Here is a 17,179-nt window from a genome sequence, read left to right as displayed (position 1 = left end):
TTAGGTCTACCTACTGGCTGTTACAGATTGCACTCCTTAACCAAATATCACCACCACCAATACCAACCAGTTCTTCTCTAACAACATATAAAATAAGAACATAACAAAGCTACCAACATTTTCTTGAATCAACTTGAAAGCTTTTTGGTATCTTGATATCATCAAACAACTCCCAGTTGTTGAAATCAAGATTGATGATCATGTGGTTAAGGTTCATGGGTTGGTCAGATAATTGATTAATTTTGGTGGGAAAATCAAGAAGATTGAATTTTACTGCTCCATTTTACCCTGTTTGATCACACAAGTGAAGAAAGAGGGGGAAAAACTTGATACGGATGATAAAAGTACCTGTCTTGCTTTTATGTTCTTGTCCTTTTTTCCACCAATTAATGTTTCATTTCATCAACTGTTTGTCTGGTTCACTCTTAAATGTATATTCAATTGACTCATCCTTCATAAATATTCAATCTTTTTCAGAAAATTCAATGAAAAGATAAAAAGGAAAGCATGTCAAGTTTCAGTTTCATCAATGGTAGATTAAAAGAGCCTATGCATAATTCAGTCTCTTTGGAACTGGAATCATTGATTCCAATTCCAATGTATACGTCACAACAGGCTAACATCCACACTAACATTCTTGATGCTGGAGTTCTTGACTCCAACGTTGTCTCGTGCCAAGAATCCGGTAAAATGTTGTTGATGGATCAGATTGGTTCGCATGTTCTTCCCTCCGGAATTCAGTTCCATTCCGATCAGTACCAGAATCCGAACGTCGGTTTTGTTTCACAAGATTCCGAGAGTAATCCGTATGGAAGTGGGAATGTGGTTTCTGATTCCAAGTATTTGAAAGCAGCGCAGCAACTGCTTGATGAAGTTGTTCGTGTTAAGAAAGATTGGAAAAGACAGGATTTGAAACAGGAATCTATGAATGATTCCCATGAAGTTTTGATGGAATCAGAAAACCAGCAAGATTCTAGTTTACTCTCAGCTGCTGAGAAACAAGATTTAGAGAACAAGATGATCAAGTTATCATCTATGTTGAAAGAAGTAAGTTTCTTGTTTAATATGAACACTTGCACAAGTTTGATCCCATTAATATTGTTCCGGTTCCATGGGTCAAATTTTATGTTGGTGATTTTGGTGTCATTATATCATTTTAGTATAATAACTGGATTAACTTAGGACCATTTGAGAAACTGAAATACCCTCAAAAGTTCTAAAAGACAAATCCCACCGATATAACAGATAAACGTCATTTGTTGTACCATTTCACGAAAAGTTGCAACATTTCATCCCAGTAAGTGTGATGGCTCAACCCCTATGTAAATGAAATCATTCGGTCTGTTTCAGACACGAGATTGCAACTTGGTTTCACAAGAATGAACATCTTCATTCTTTGTAGACCTTTTGTCCAATCTGATTATCGATTTCGTATACACGCGAAATACTTTAAACAGAAAGTGAAGCATCCATGATTTCGAAACCTATCTAAGTAGAATCAGATATGTTCTTCATACAAAAACCAAAAACTTTTTGGGAAAAAGGTTCAGTCTTTATCTTATCTTGAAAACCAATGGAGTTTTCAAGAAAGCAAAACAAAGAACTCAAGAATAAACACTTTTTATATGCACAGGTTGACAGAAGATACAAACAATATTACCATCAAATGCATATTGTTATATCATCATTTGAAGGCATTGCTGGGCACGGGGCTGCAAAAACCTACACATCACTCGCGCTCCACGCCATTTCAAGCCATTTTCGGTGCATACGAGATGCGATTAACAGCCAGATAAAAGTTACATCAAGAAGCCTTGGTGAGACGGATTCAAACGGGAATGGAATCACGATTTCTAGGTTAAGATGTGTGGATCAGCAATTTAGAGGACAGAAACATGATCAGAAGTTGAGTATGATGCATCAACATATTTGGAGGCCGCAAAGAGGGCTTCCTGAAAGCTGTGTGACGATTCTACGCGCATGGATGTTTGAGCATTTTCTTCACCCGTAAGTGTTCTTCAACTTCTTGATCTTTGTCATAATATTCGTTTTAAAAGATTGTTTAGGCCCGCAATCAGAACCAGAATCGCTCAGTCATTTTGTTTTTAAAGCAGATATCCAAAAGATTCGGAAAAGATGATGCTAGCTAGACAAACAGGCTTGACCAAAAGTCAGGTAAGCTTCATACTAAGAAGCCAAGTCACTCGTGAGCAGCTTGAGATCGGCTCACATAAAGCTCGAATCGAGCCGAGCTTAAATGAGCCCTAGCCTGGGCCTAAAAATATGTTTATCGAGCTTGAGCTAGCTACCAGAGCCTAATGTTTATATAATTTTTATTTATTATATTAAATATGTTTTTATGATAATTATTATTATATATTAAATTATGATAAAACAACTGAATACTAAGTGTTATGTTACATATAAAGATTAATAATTAACAAATACTAAACGAAACGAGCATAGGCCAAACTCGAGCTTAAAAGCCTCCCACGAGCTGAGCTAGAGCTTTAGAAATGTAACTTAAAACGAGCTGAGCTCAAGCTTAACCTCTATCAAGTTTCGTTTACACCCCTAGTAGTTATCGTGGAAAATTCCTAAACGTATGTTTGCAAGTTTTAATTCCGATTCCGATCACAATTCCAATTTCATCAGCTTACCTTTGGAATTTGATCTGGAATCAACTGCAACAACTTGATCTAATTGAGTTTCATTTCCATTCTGAAATCTTTATAACATATTACTTGAAATGATAATTTGGGGATGGGTTCATATTCAATAATAATCAAATGAAACAGGTTTCAAACTGGTTTATAAACGCACGAGTTCGACTATGGAAGCCAATGGTGGAAGAAATATACCAAGAAGAATCTGCAGAAGCTGCAATGGACTCCAATTCTTCAACAGAAACCACACCCGAAAAGACTTCACTTGATCAAGCACATGGTATGAACCCAAGTGCAACATCATCATATCAAGCTACTCACATGAAAATAGCGGGTCACATTGTTGGCGGCCTTGATGTCATCAAAAACCCAATCATTGAGAAGGGGGTGTCGCTAACGCTAAGGCTACCGCACACGGATAATAGTAGCTGGCACCACTTGTCTTCTCTTGAGAAGCATAGTCATGATTTACTCGATCCGAGAGATGTTATTTGTGACACCCCAAAATTATAGTAACCAGTATTGTAGCAAATTCATGCGAATGATCTTCCATCGTTCATCACTAATGACGTCGTCTAATCTTTTTTAATGACTTAGCTGATTATTACACAGATAGTCCATCTGCTTTTGGTTTTTCAAATTGTAACAAGTTGGACTCCTGTTAAATTTATGTAATTCACTCTACAATTAATATCTCAGGTACAAAACCTTAAAAGGAAGACTCACCTCTAATGTATTTGAATTGTAAAATATACCAACGAAAATATAGTGATTGCATATTTTTATAAGTTTAAAAAGTATCTAAAAATAAAAAAAAAACAAAATCGCTTTTTGACCCATTAGACAAATCAGATCAAACAAAATCCATTTATAACAGAATCAAAGCTCACAAACAGTACAATGGATCATCATTCCTTCCACATATCTGCAAACTCATCGGTCTCCAACAGATTGGTCATCTCATGCATTTTCCTTCTCGTCTTGGCTTTAACCTTCTTTGCATACTTGCCAGCCTTTTGTTTTTTCTCCAATGAACGTATCTAACGTCGATAAGTAAAAAAAAAACAAATAATAAATTCATATAATAAACATTAAACTAACACAAAACAAACAAACAGATAGGGAGTGTTTGGGTGAGCTTTTAAAACTTGCTGATTTGCTTGTTGAAAAGCAAAATGTGTTTGGCAAAGCTCCTCCAAAAGCTTCAAATTGGAGCTTTTCAAAAGTTGCTTTTGCTTTTCAAACAGCAAAAGAGCAAAAAAGCAATTTAAAAAGCTCAGCCAAACACCCCCATATAAGAATGGTGAAGATTCTGAATTCCAAACCTGATTTGGTGAAACATAGAATGGATTCTCATATAAAGTTGGACCTCCAAAGCTACCGCCAAATATCTTTATTGGATTCAAACAAAATCTTGGACCAACCTATACAGTTAGCAAAATGTTAAAACATGTATAAAAATATATCTTACTAATGCATGTTAGAAACCTCGATGAGGGTCATCTTTTCCAAACCGCCTCGGTCAATTTTATCTGCTCCAGTATGAGGGCATGTTATCTGTTACATATAGGGTAAATCAAAACATTAAATTAGTTTAAGAAAACTCAAAACATGTGCATTATATTTATAACAAACCTGGTAGTTACGGAACCATATGTGGTCATCAACAATTGAGAACACGAAAACATGGTCATGATAAGGCTTTGATTTCCTGTGTTCCTTTGGAGTTCCAAATATCTGTTCACCAAAACAAATAATAATGTTACTATAACAAAAAAAACAGGTGGGATTGACTTGTAATAAAGTTTCACAAATACATTACCAACTGTACGATAGATTAACATATTTATAGCTTTGACTCAAAAGTCAAACTAGATGACTAACTGAATACTTTGACTATAGCAACTGAATAGCCATCTAGTGGTAGCAGATAAACTAACCTAACTAACGATTGTCATACCTGCGTAATCATTTCTTTCAAAAGTTTCCAGTGTGGATCTTTATCAAAATTTGATGAAAATGTGAGAAGAGGGCGAGAGCCTTTGAGATGATTTCCAGTGAGCTTTAACTCTTCCATTGTGTGAACTAAAAGATAAAAAAAAATCAAATCAATAAATAAACAAAAGCCACAAAATATATTCACCGCTTTGTACAATCTGTCATAATCAGTATTGTAAAAATCAGTTCTAGGTGGCAATTAATCGATAAAGCCTTCTAAGACCGATAAGATTTCAGCTAATCAAACCCAAAAATCGGTAAGTCAGAAAAAAGGCGGTCCAAATCAGACCATGATTGGCTTTAGCCCGTTAAAACCAGTTACTGGTTTTTCTTGTTGATTTGTTATGTTTACGTTTGAACTATACTATGTGAACTTTTATATGTAATTTTTCAAAATTATATAAAATATTATAAATATAAATGCATACACATACAATGTTTATTTTTGAGAAAAAAAACATATAAAAATTCCAATCCTATTAATCACTTATCGATTACCACACTGCCCGACTATCGCCCGTTCGATTACCAATCCTATTAATCACTAACACTGGTGATAATAATATCTTACCTGCATTAACTAAAAACTTTACAGATGGACCATTTGGGCACTTAGACATCCACAAGTAAAGATCTTTATGTTTCCTACACTGAAATATTCAAAAGCAAATCCATCAATTAAACCCAAACAAACACCAAAAACCTTTAGTAAAAAGAACCAACCTCAAAGAAGAGACAAGAAGAACAGCTTTTAAGTTCAACAAGCTCATTCAAAGTAGCTCCTTTAGTAGCCTTGGATTCAACTTTATTATCCTTCTTGCAGTGCGGCAGAATGGACACCAGATTCAACATCAAATGCCGATACCTATAATTAATGCGACGGGAACAGGTGACGAGAACCTTCTCTCGGTTTCTAAAGCCGGTGGGTTCTTGTTGGTTTTCCGGCTTCTCTTTCCAGCCGAAGAGAGTCCGTTGAGGTCTCTCCGGTGCCGTCTCATCCTTCACCGCCGGTAACTCAGCCTCACTGTGTTTTCGCTTCTTCCCCATTGCTGAGAGAGATTGAGGGAGCTGGAGTAATGGTGTTGAGTGTAAACCCTAAACCCTAGAGATTGAGATTGAGATTGAGATTGATTTGGGTTCGTGAGTTTCTGCCTTTTGGGCCTAATTTAGTGAATCCTTTCTTTGGGCCCCAGCCATTAGAGAAGTTTGATGCAGTTACTAAACTGGTTTCGGGTAAGTTTGGCAAAACTTGCTCGTGACTGTTAGCTGAAAGCTGGTGACTAGTGTAGCTTTTTAGATAAATTTAGGTGTTTAGCAGAGTAGATGGAGTTTTTAATAAAACTAGTTGGGTGCCTGCGCGGTGCGGCAGAGTGCGCACGCAACCTCACATCAACCGCATAATCGGTGTCGGTACATGATTCATCTAATAGCAGTGCACACATAACCCGAATGTAGACGTGTAATTCGCGCAAAGGTAGTAAGCATGTAACCAGTAGCAAAAATCAAAAAACAAAGTTGAAATATAGGGGGTGTTTGGGATTCCTTATTTTACCTCCTTATAACTTTTCATTAAGTTAATAAGCTACAATATTGTAATTTATGAAACTTTTCCTCTCACATAATAAGATATCCCAAACACCTTATTACTTTTCAAAAAGTTTATAAGTTATAAGTTGGTGAAAATAAGCAATCCCAAACACCCCCATACTGTAATTTCAAATAGATAATTTTTACACCAATCTGTTTTGATCATAAACCTTTTCCGACCCGGCACTGTCTTAATCTGAAACATGTTCTGACCTGGCCCATTTCGACTCAAAACCGTATCGACACGAACCGAACTAAATTAACCCTTTTTGTATCGACCCTAATTTGGTCTTAAACATGACCCGAGCTCGACTGACTCGACTTGTTGCCAATCCTAACCGGTAATCACGTAGTATGCTAATTTTTTAAAGGTAAACAAGTATAGTAATATCATACTCAAATTAAAGAGAAATGTTCATTTTTATGATGTAATTTGTTTAAAAAAAATATACTAGCGTATGAAAAGTTATGGTCTCTTAAAAGTCATGGGGGTAGTTAGTTTTGAATAAGTGTAAAATATGTAACTATTATATAAATTAACAAAAGTTTATGGAAGTTCAAGTACCAAACTTGTAAATTCAAATGTAAAAGCTTGTATCTTTTTTTGTCAAACGCTAATAGTAGTACAATTAAATATGGAGATTTTTCTCATAACCTAAAAGCTTTAAGCTCATTCAAACAACCAAAAATTTTTTATTGAGTATTAGTTTTTTTATTAAAAACTTGAAGCTAGAAGCTCCATACCAAACATACCTTTCATGTTGTCAGAAAAATTATGACCTGACCCACCTCTACCTAGAGGTGTAAAAAAACGGTTTTTTTCCTTGTCAAAACTGGTTCGGTTTAGAAACGGTTTAGGAGCAACAAAGGTCAACATTGTCCAGCTCAGTTCGGTTCAGTTTAGAACCGGTTCAAAATTGATTTTAATCGAACCGGTTTGGTAGATCAGAAGGGGAACCGGTCCCAGAACCGACGGTTTGGGTCGGTTTGGAAATCGTTTTGGATGAAACCGGTTTTACTATCAAACCGGTTTGATTTGCATAAAACCGGTCCCAAACCGGTTTTTTTGTACACAACTACCCTGTAAAAAACCCGACCATACACTGATGTGGTTCCAAAAAAATTCCGGCTTGCCCGCCTCTAACAACATTTTTAAAGAATGTTTCATGAAAACAACTTGCCCAAATTCATCATTTGAAGTAATTTTACGTGTTACTGTGGATATTTAATGACATTGTATGTGATGCGACGATTACATTCACGTGTCATGTTATCTTGTTTAATTATTTAGAACATTTAATGTGACACATACATAGGTGAAACACCTACAGATGAAAGAACACACCCCTTAGGAAGGATGGAGATCCATGAAAGGTGGTCACACTGCGGGCGTGACGCCATCTGTCTAACACAATTGCACATGCAAACACCATAAATTGTGTATTCCTTTTTGTTGATGAATTTTTTAAACTACTCGCATTAATATAATATAGTCTTATGTTATCTATGTTTTATTCGTATGTTCAACCTATGTTTTTCTGCTTCTCTTATTTAATCTTTCAAACATTTGTAACATATAAATTTATAACTTGCAAAGTTTTTCTTAATTTGAAGCAAGTTGAGTTTAAAGAAAATTTATTTTCATCTTATTGATTCACTTTCAATGATGTCTTATCTTAAATTATCTTTTTAATTCCCACACATGGATTTGTAAACTAGGGGTGTTTACGGTCCGGTTTTGACGGTTTTTGGGTCAAACCGTAAGTTAAACCGTTAGTACGGTTTTTGCAAATCAAAAACTGAAGCCAAACCGTTAAAAATAAAAACCAAACCGAACCGAACCGTTACTAACGGTTTGGCTCCGGTCGGTTTCACAATTTAGGCATTAATATGTTATTATCAAAAACTTAAACTCTAATTTACAAGTTCAGATTTAAAGCTGTCTAAAAATAAAATAACCAAAATGCAAGTTCCCCATAATTAATTATATTGTCCAGAATTTAAGCCTAGAACATGACGGAATACTGGACTTTTAGTAAAGTTGAGCTAAATTACACACTAGCATCTTATAGTTGGCTAAGACAAGAAGCCCAATTTTTAAAACGTATGATATATTATAAATAATTATATAAATCTAATATCAAAAAATAAAATTTATATATAAATAAATCCTACGGTCCGGTCCGTTTTTTTACGGCCGGTTTACAATAAAAACCGCAAGCCAAACCGTTCATTACGGTCTGAAAATTTTGAAGCCGACCGACCGAATATAAAAAAAAAAACCGACCGCGAAGCCAAACCGATGACCGGCTTGGACGGTTTCGCGATTTTAAACCGATCGCCGAACACCCCTATTATAAACTAGTCTACAGCAAAATATCGCTTTATTATAAAGGGACCTAAATAAGATTCAGCCCACTAAGTACGTACCGGCCAAATTAGGCTAAATATAAATAGATCAATAATATGTATTATATTCAATTTGGGGAAGAAATAACTAGTTTTCTTGATCAACAATTCATTCTCCTTACCAAAACAGATCAATTATAATCAGTCGCACAGATTCATCTCCGATGACGAGTGAAGGCGAAGATGCAGTTCGTCGCGGAGGCGCCATTACCGAGTACCGCAAAAAGATGCTCCAACATAAAGAGCTCGAATCTCGCGTTCGAGGAGGTCAGACTCTCTAATATCATTTGCTTACGAAAACCTAATTCCGTCCGTCTGCTTCTATAATCAACCATACCTTATTAGGCTGAGTAGATTTTATGTTTACATGTTCGTTGATCTACTTAATCTTCTGTGCCTCTATCTGGATAAGTGTTTTAAATATTATTTTAATACTGGCGCTCTTGCATTGGTGTTGTAGAAATTTTGTTGAGTTTGTTAAATGTAAGCATCAAATTATGTGTTGTTGGTTCGGTGGGGACTAGCGATTAATCGGAATTGAACTTTTTATGTATAATTTTCAGTTTTGTACACACACACATTTTTATATGCATTATGTACACACACACAAAATTTTATATGTAATTTTTATATATTTACACATTTTTATATCTATACACACACACACATTTGTATGTGTATATTCATGGAATCAACGGAAATTTGCCAGAAACTGTTGGAGTCGTCAAAAATTGGCCTGGAAATCGGCGGAATTAAGGTTCAACTAGATCCGACTACTGATTACCCAGAAATTAATCAGTCACTGGGCAACTAGCGATTAATTGCCGACTATTCGTGATATTTCCAACATTAGATCAAGGAGGTTTCTAGGGATGAAAGGCTTTGGTAAATCATTTGATGATGATGAACCCTAACCTAATGGTAGCAATTGCTAGGATCTTAATGTTGAATATTCTGATCATATGATTATTTGAACTATGAATCACTCACCTTGTAGAATGGCAGATGTTGGTGGTGATTATGGGTTATATAGTATTCTATTAAAAATATAACTTATTTTGTTCTATATGAGTATACTGCTATTATGCTAGATTAACAATTGTATAACTTTATGTTTGCAGTGAGAGAATCTTTGAGGCGCACAAAGAAAGAATATGCCAAAACAGAAGATGATTTAAAGTCTCTACAAAGTGTTGGACAGATTATAGGCGAAGTCCTCAGGCCTTTGGACAGTGAAAGATGTATCTAGCATTTTCATTATTCTCTTTAAACATATTATGCATTTTTTAAGTTTTATAATTGATGAATAAGTCTTACTTGTGATGTTACAGTGATAGTTAAAGCCAGTAGTGGTCCAAGGTATGTAGTCGGGTGCCGAAGTAAAGTGGACAAAGAAAAACTAATAGCTGGGACTAGAGTAGTTCTTGATATGACAACTCTCACTATAATGCGAGCACTCCCTCGTGAAGTTAGTAAATATTTTTTAAACTATTGTTCTTAGTTGATAACTGTTTGACCACTTCTTTTAGTTAAACATACTCTTAATATTATTGCAGGTTGATCCGGTTGTTTATAACATGCTTCATGAAGATCCTGGTAATGTTAGTTACTCGGCAGTTGGAGGACTATCAGATCAGATTCGGGAACTTAGAGAATCCATAGAACTGCCTTTGATGAATCCCGAGCTCTTTTTAAGGGTGGGCATAAAACCTCCCAAGGTACATAGTGTGGCCAATTTCCAGCACTTGAATTATAAAAAAATTTTAGAAATAAATTGTCTTTGCATTTTTTTTTTCTTTGGCAGGGTGTTCTTCTTTATGGACCTCCTGGTACTGGCAAGACTTTACTAGCTAGAGCAATTGCTAGCAATATAGATGCTAATTTCTTAAAGGTACCATTTTTATTATTTATTTTCACTTTTCATTATGGCTATAAATGAACTGAACATTCAGCAAATCATTTGGCAGGAAGTTTGTTAATAAAGTAACGAATACAAACAAAAAATTCCGTTCAGTTAATTACATGAACGGACATGAACTGAGGCTGTGTTCATGAACTTTTGGTAATGTGTTTGCTCATTTTCGTTTGTTTACATTTGGTCATTAATGGTGTTATATTTTATATTTTTTTAACTTTTTAGTTTAGTATCCTAAAATCTAAGCTTTATCTGTTTTTATTAGTTTATCATGTTAACTTTTATGCTGAAACCCTAGTACTTCATTTTATATATATTTTTGGTGATTCTGTCTAAATACTTGACTTTAAGAATATTTATTTTTATTTATCAAATTAATAAAAGTTGGTTTGTGAAATTAACGAACTAACACAAAGTTATTTCCTTAATGAAGAAACACGGACAAGAAACTCCGTTCAGTTTCTGTCCGTGAACTGTTCGTCTGTTCGGTAGGTGCTTAACAAATGAACATGAACAAGGTCTCGTTTGGTTCGTTTACAGCTCTAGTTTTTCATATTTTCACAATATGATTGTTGACCTATTATTTATTTTAACATTTGGAAATCTTGTGTAGGTCGTGTCAAGTGCCATTATTGATAAGTACATAGGAGAAAGTGCAAGATTGATCAGAGAAATGTTTAGTTATGCACGTGATCACCAAGTACTACTTATAACATTTTTTTTGTTTATTATTGAATAAAGATTTGTTTTCTTCAAATTATGCTTATTTCTTAATTGTTAATAATTTTGCAGCCCTGCATTATATTTATGGATGAAATAGACGCAATCGGTGGACGTCGGTTTAGTGAGGGAACAAGTGCTGACCGTGAAATTCAAAGAACACTAATGGAGTTGTTGAATCAGTTGGATGGATTTGATCAGCTTGGAAAGGTGAAGTTTTTTGAAAAAATTCATGTTTGAAAGTTAATTAAACGTGCATTACATGCGTGCTTGTTCGTTTAACTTCTACCAAACAAACTAACAAACACGAACAACTAAACGAATGACGTTTTCTTGTTCGTTTTCGTTCATTAAGAAAGAACGTGTTCGTGTTCGTTTATGCTCGTTCTTTAACGGTATAAACGAACGTGCATTACATGCGTGCTTGTTCGTTTAACTTCTACCAAACAAACTAACAAACACGAACAACTAAACGAATGCCGTTTTTTTGTTCGTTTTCGTTCATTAAGAAAAAGAACGTGTTCGTGTTCGTTTATGCTCGTTCTTTAACGGTATAAATGAACAGTTAATGAATGTAAACCGAGTGAACATAGATGAACGAATATAACTGAGATACAACCAATTAAAAGTAAATGTAATGTGTTTGGCCTATAAAGTTGTTAAACTAGAGTCTAGACTAAAATGTAATGGCCGTAAAACTTCTTTAGTGCAAATTAACGAACGAGCATAAAGAATTTAAATCAGCGAAAGCTCACGAACATACTGAACTAACTAGACATGTGTTCATATTGGTCTGCTTTTTATATGAACAAATATGTTTTGATCATATATGTTCTTTAATTAAGTAAACGAACTTCCCTCGAACAGTTCACGAACATTTCAATCCACATTGGTTCGTTTACATGCCTAATTGTATTTGGTTGGTGTTTTTAGGTAAAAATGATTATGGCTACAAACAGACCCGATGTTTTGGATCCCGCTCTTCTACGTCCTGGTCGATTAGATAGGAAAATAGAGATCCCACTTCCAAACGAGCAATCAAGAATGGAAATTCTTAAAATTCATGCTGCGGGAATCGCCAAGCATGGTGAAATTGATTATGAGGCTGCTGTTAAACTTGCTGAGGTGTGCTTTGGTTTTAAATTTTGAATTGTGGCATTTGTGGTTTATTTGTAGTTGGTTTATGTTTTTATGCATATTGTTTTGAAAAATGGTAGGGTTTTAATGGAGCTGATCTTCGGAATGTGTGCACCGAAGCTGGTATGTTTGCTATTCGTGCAGAACGTGATTATGTTATCCATGAAGATTTCATGAAGGTAATTAATTAGCCTTTGTTCCGTTATAAACAAATACATGATTTGTTTTTATCTTCAATGCTTGGAATTTTAATACTTGTGAGACGATGAATGTTTCAGGCTGTTCGTAAATTGAATGAGGCTAAGAAGTTGGAGTCAAGTGCTCATTACAGTGCTGATTTTGGGAAAGAGTAAGAATTTTTAAATTGATTATTTATTGTAATGCAACTCTTATGATTATGTAAAAGATTTATTGTTTAATCACACTCTCTTTCATTGATCTGATCAAAAAACATTATATAAAAGAATTAAGATATTAAGAAATTAGAATGCGCTGTAATTTGATTCTCTGGACAAAGTTAACCATTCTCTTCTTTTGTGTCTGCAATTAGCGCTTGCAAGCTCCATATTGCTAAAATCAACTCAATTCGAGTTGGACATAATTGATAAACTCGTTTATATAACCGTACCACCATCAACAGATGATCACAAAAATGGAAAACCATAATCAGGAAAATATGAATTCCATTTATACTTAAAAATCATGACCAGGAAAAAGCAGAAGTAAATTTCAAATGGCGCATGATTGTAAGCCTTTAACGATGTATGATCCGAAAATTGAGATTGAGTTCTTCATCAACTGCAACATTAAAAAAATGGCCATTCGTCGATGCCTTAACCGGAAATGAGTACACTCTCCTTCAAAGTCTGGTTGCTTCTTGGTTTGTAAGAGAGGTATGACGTTTAAAGTGTCAACTTTTCATGGGCAAACAAGCGAAAGAGGGTACTCTAAACCAGGCTCAGTTTGAGCAGACACACTTTGTATGGGCGGACAAACAGACAATCTGGTATTGAATTGGTAATCTGAACAGAGCAATATAAGAACATTAATGTTGCCAAACTTGCTACATTTAATCGCAAACCTACTCAAAAGCTGATTACAACGAATCTATAGATTACTCCTAATTCTACCCGAACAAAAACATAAAACTATCTTTGTCTAATATACCTAAACTAGATTTTATCCCCGTATTACGGGGGGTGTTTTACATTATTTGTTTTTAATATTTATATATGTATATTTGGATTTTAATTTTATTGTAAGAAAATTAATAATTAATATACTTGAGGTTTGATGATGAAATGGTTTCACAAATAAATGATATGTTATAATCCGGTTTAAAAGCTATCTGGGTTTGGTGATACCCATTACCCGTTTATTTTCTTTATTATAAAATTGTTTCTTAATTATAAATAATATTTTTTTAAATAAAATAGGATATTAAATTTTAGTATATCTCTGTTTTATAGGATTTTCATATCAAATATTTGATGAGATTAATTTTAATATAATGAGATGTTATAATCCGTTTAAGAGCTACTTGAGTTTGGTGAGACTTTTACCTATGAATTCGGGTCAAATGTGTGAGAAGCCTTCATTTACAAATAAAGCAATCTGATAGCTTGAGAGAATGGTTGTTTTATGTTTTTCATTTTTTAATATTTATTTTTTGAATTTTAATTTTCTTTATTGTAAGAAAGTTAATAATATACTTAGGGTTTTGATTATGAAAGGGTTTCATAAATAAATGATATGGTATAACCCGTTTAAAAGCTATATGGATTCGGTGGACCCATGACCCGCTTATGTTTTTACTATAAAATTGTTTATTAATTATAAATAATATTTTTTTTCTTTTTTAATTGGATATTAAATTTCAGTATATCTCTATTTTATATGATTTTCATATCAAATAATTGGTAAGATTAATTTTTAATTTAATGAGATTTTATAACCCGTTTAAGGAGCTATCTGGTTTTGGTAAGACCCATACCCATAAATTTGGGTTAAATCAGTGAGAAGCCTCCATTTAAAAATCAAGCAATCTGGTGGCGCTCATGAAAGAAGGGAGCGACCACATCACGACACGTAGGATTTTAGAGTTTTCATTTATATATATTATAGATAGATAGATAAACCAACTAAATATATAAATGAACATGTTTATTTATTTCTTAATGTTAGGAGTTTGAGTAGAGTAGTTTGATTATAGCTCAAACTCACGGTTTGGTACAACTCATCGAACCGGTTCAATAATTGGTCCAACTCACCGAACCGGTTCAATAATTCCCACACGATGGTACTCTAAACCAGGCTCATGACAATTCCCACCATGAGTCCATGATGGTACCCTAAACCGTGCTTAATATTAGCAGAGTAGACAAATGGACTACGGTACTCTAAACCAGGCTAAATATGAGCACGGGCCGGCTCTTGACGCAGGGGCAAGCCTTAGTGAGGGCCCGGGGTGGCCTGGGCCCTCCCAATTTCTTGTACAGTGGTGTAAATTTACCTGTTTTCGTTCGAAAATGTGTAAATTTACCTGTTTTCGTTCGAAAATTTTTACATGTGGTACAAGTCCACCCGTTTTCGATTAAAATTTGAGCCCAGCCCACCCGTTTTCGATTAAAATTTGAGCCCAGCCCAAGCGTTTATAATTTTTTTAATACCCCCCCTCCCACGACAAACTCGTCCAAGCTTCGCCACTGCTCTTGAGGCATGCGAGAAGAGCTTCAATTATTGGACCCAAAATTTTTTTATTTATTATCTGTTTGGTAAAATTATTGGACCCAAAAATTCTTTATTTATTATCTTTTTGGTAAAATTTAGGTTAAAGAGCTTCACGAAACATAGAAAAGCTTCACAAAAAATCATATGGCGTCTTATTTTTTTACTAATTTTTTTCTATTTTTATTGTAAATAACGTAGAAAAATTTAGCAAAATTTAAGTCATATAATTCCTTGTTAGGAAATAAGGACATTTTTATTTAGGCTCAGTTGAAGTATTTTATAAATATAAATTCTCCGTACGAGTGGGGTGGACAGCGGACGACTATACTCAACCAGGATGGAGTATAGTCAACCAGGATGGAGAGCGGACGACTATACTCTAAACCAGGCTCAATACGAGAAGAAATATACACACTTGCGGGTGGACAACATACGACTGTACTCTAAACCAACCAGGCTCAGTACGAGCGGAATAATCCAATCCGACATTCTGATGGTGTAAGTAAATCTAAATATGGACACAGTTTACCAAAAGAACAAGGATCATAAATTCATAACATAATATGTAAAACGTAAAACAATTATAAATTCCTGACCTAAGGTAAACATATAATTATATTAACTCAGTAACTCACTAGAGAAAATAAAACACAACGATTAACATATACATAACACAGCACAAACCCTTTAATATTTGAAAACTGAAAATAGAAAATGAAAAATCCATAAATAGAACACACAGAATTTAAAACAGCTGCAGAGAAGATATTAATTAATGATGACCCGGAAGTTTATCTTTAATCTTGTCCAAGAACCCTTTCTTTTCGCCTTCTTTCTCGCTGGTGGTGGTGCTACTTATAACTTTGGTGTCGGTGCTGTGTGCGGCTGCTTTATCTTTGTCACCGTGTCCCGGAAGCTTCTCTTTTATTTTCTGCACTATACCTTTCTTCTTCCTCCTCCCTCCTTGTCCGTCATCTTCCGACTGCCACCATGCATGCTCATAATTACACTTATGAATTTAATAAATAACCGATATACATTTCAAATGTTAATTAGATGATCTTACCGAACTAGAGCTAGAACTCGTTGATCGTTCCAGCGGCTTCTTATCCTCTCCAACAGCTTCATGAGGCTCCGTGTGGCTTCCACCGCCACTAGTAACACCACCCGTATCACCTTTTCCAACACCCGCACCCGTAACTGCACCAGCGGCATGTTTAACATAGTTCGCTGGAGTCGGAGCAAAGTGGGTCCCACCATGAACTTCCGAACCCATAGTTTGAGTTGCCTGATCATGCGTCGTCTTATTACGAACCTCTGATCCGGCGGTGGTGGCAACGCCGGTGAGGTGGATGGGAACACCATGCTCGTTGGTGAGTTGAACAGGGCGGCCAAACTCGTCGGTGAGTTGAATCGGACGGCCGAGTTCGTCGCGAATATCGGTCATTTTCGATTGATATTATTATATGTTGATTGATTGTTGAGTTGAGTGAAATTAGAATTAGAGGTAGTGTTTGGGTTTTATTTATGGTGGCGGTGTTTGTCGTGTTGTTCTAAATAAGCATCAAGAGGTGGCCGGTGTTGCATGCACTTTGCTTATACGTGTCCAATGCTGTGTGCCACGTATGAGCTGAGTCATAGGAAACGTACGTTTGCCACTGTTGCATGTACATGTGTCTGGTGTAACTAAATTAATTAATGATATACTATCTACTATTATTAGTTAATGGTTAGCTAGCTTTCTATTCTACTTTCTTATCTAAAAGCTATTACCATTCGATTTTGAAAATAAGGCCGATAGAATAGCCCAACCATAATAGATATAACAAATTTCTTTCCTTTTTTTTTTAACTGTGGCATTTTATAAAGCTCCAACTAGCAAGACCCTATACGAATTAGAAAAAACAAATTACTTGAATAAAAGAGAATTTTTCAAACACTTTATCCATAAAACTTTACACTTATACTTCCTAATCGAGTACTAATAAAAAAGAAATAAAACATCAAACAGCCACGA

At 34.9% G+C, this 17,179-nt stretch overlaps 4 protein-coding genes across 4 annotated transcripts; 2 read left to right on the top strand and 2 right to left on the bottom strand.

Annotated features, from left to right (window-relative positions):
- The first annotated feature begins 223 nt into the window (after positions 1–223).
- Positions 224–3,179, top strand: LOC143585961 (BEL1-like homeodomain protein 7). The gene is made up of 4 exons (XM_077067623.1): positions 224–1,047; positions 1,634–2,007; positions 2,115–2,175; positions 2,799–3,179. The coding sequence occupies exons 1-4, from the start codon at positions 508–510 to the stop codon at positions 3,177–3,179; spliced, it is 1,356 nt and encodes a 451-aa protein (XP_076923738.1). The 5' UTR covers positions 224–507.
- A 262-nt stretch (positions 3,180–3,441) lies between these two features.
- Positions 3,442–5,742, bottom strand: LOC143585959 (ribosome biogenesis protein BRX1 homolog 2-like). The gene is made up of 7 exons (XM_077067622.1): positions 5,388–5,742; positions 5,236–5,314; positions 4,627–4,751; positions 4,302–4,403; positions 4,155–4,223; positions 3,992–4,090; positions 3,442–3,706 (listed from the first exon to the last, which is right to left on the bottom strand). Exons 1-7 carry the CDS (start codon positions 5,709–5,711, stop codon positions 3,575–3,577), a joined length of 930 nt encoding a protein of 309 aa, XP_076923737.1. The 5' UTR covers positions 5,712–5,742; the 3' UTR covers positions 3,442–3,574.
- Positions 5,743–8,751: 3,009 nt separating this feature from the next.
- LOC143585958 (26S proteasome regulatory subunit S10B homolog B-like) lies at positions 8,752–12,820 on the top strand. Its single transcript, XM_077067621.1, has 10 exons — positions 8,752–8,927; positions 9,782–9,901; positions 9,992–10,128; positions 10,217–10,378; positions 10,465–10,551; positions 11,189–11,275; positions 11,368–11,505; positions 12,229–12,420; positions 12,513–12,611; positions 12,711–12,820. The coding sequence occupies exons 1-10, from the start codon at positions 8,825–8,827 to the stop codon at positions 12,783–12,785; spliced, it is 1,200 nt and encodes a 399-aa protein (XP_076923736.1). The 5' UTR covers positions 8,752–8,824; the 3' UTR covers positions 12,786–12,820.
- Positions 12,821–15,926: 3,106 nt separating this feature from the next.
- On the bottom strand, positions 15,927–16,611 carry LOC143585957 (uncharacterized). Its single transcript, XM_077067620.1, has 2 exons — positions 16,229–16,611; positions 15,927–16,144 (listed from the first exon to the last, which is right to left on the bottom strand). Exons 1-2 carry the CDS (start codon positions 16,607–16,609, stop codon positions 15,935–15,937), a joined length of 591 nt encoding a protein of 196 aa, XP_076923735.1. The 5' UTR covers positions 16,610–16,611; the 3' UTR covers positions 15,927–15,934.
- Between the last annotated feature and the right edge of the window lie 568 nt (positions 16,612–17,179).

This window comes from Bidens hawaiensis, unplaced genomic scaffold (assembly GCF_021521415.1).
Source record: "Bidens hawaiensis isolate Kalapana, Puna unplaced genomic scaffold, B.hawaiensis_p1.1 tig00034242_1, whole genome shotgun sequence".
Classification (NCBI taxonomy): Eukaryota; Viridiplantae; Streptophyta; class Magnoliopsida; order Asterales; family Asteraceae; genus Bidens; species Bidens hawaiensis.
Note: the sequence above shows the minus strand (reverse complement) of the source record. Positions and strands in the feature narration are given on the sequence as shown.

Bases quoted from the DNA above. Each gene is read 5' to 3' on its own strand.
- LOC143585961 (XM_077067623.1), top strand. From the start codon at position 508: ATGTCAAGTTTCAGTTTCATCAATGGTAGATTAAAAGAGCCTATGCAT. The intron at 1,048-1,633 runs GTAAGTTTCTTG...TTATATGCACAG, and splicing joins TATCATCTATGTTGAAAGAA to GTTGACAGAAGATACAAACA. The intron at 2,176-2,798 runs GTAAGCTTCATA...CAAATGAAACAG, and splicing joins CAGGCTTGACCAAAAGTCAG to GTTTCAAACTGGTTTATAAA.
- LOC143585959 (XM_077067622.1), bottom strand. From the start codon at position 5,711: ATGGGGAAGAAGCGAAAACACAGTGAGGCTGAGTTACCGGCGGTGAAG. The intron at 4,224-4,301 runs GTTTGTTATAAA...TATATGTAACAG, and splicing joins TATGGTTCCGTAACTACCAG to ATAACATGCCCTCATACTGG. The intron at 3,707-3,991 runs GTTTGGAATTCA...TATCGACGTTAG, and splicing joins TCTATGTTTCACCAAATCAG to ATACGTTCATTGGAGAAAAA.
- LOC143585958 (XM_077067621.1), top strand. From the start codon at position 8,825: ATGACGAGTGAAGGCGAAGATGCAGTTCGTCGCGGAGGCGCCATTACC. The intron at 10,379-10,464 runs GTACATAGTGTG...TTTCTTTGGCAG, and splicing joins TGGGCATAAAACCTCCCAAG to GGTGTTCTTCTTTATGGACC. The intron at 11,506-12,228 runs GTGAAGTTTTTT...TGGTGTTTTTAG, and splicing joins GATTTGATCAGCTTGGAAAG to GTAAAAATGATTATGGCTAC.
- LOC143585957 (XM_077067620.1), bottom strand. From the start codon at position 16,609: ATGACCGATATTCGCGACGAACTCGGCCGTCCGATTCAACTCACCGAC. The intron at 16,145-16,228 runs GTAAGATCATCT...GCATGGTGGCAG, and splicing joins CGAGTTCTAGCTCTAGTTCG to TCGGAAGATGACGGACAAGG.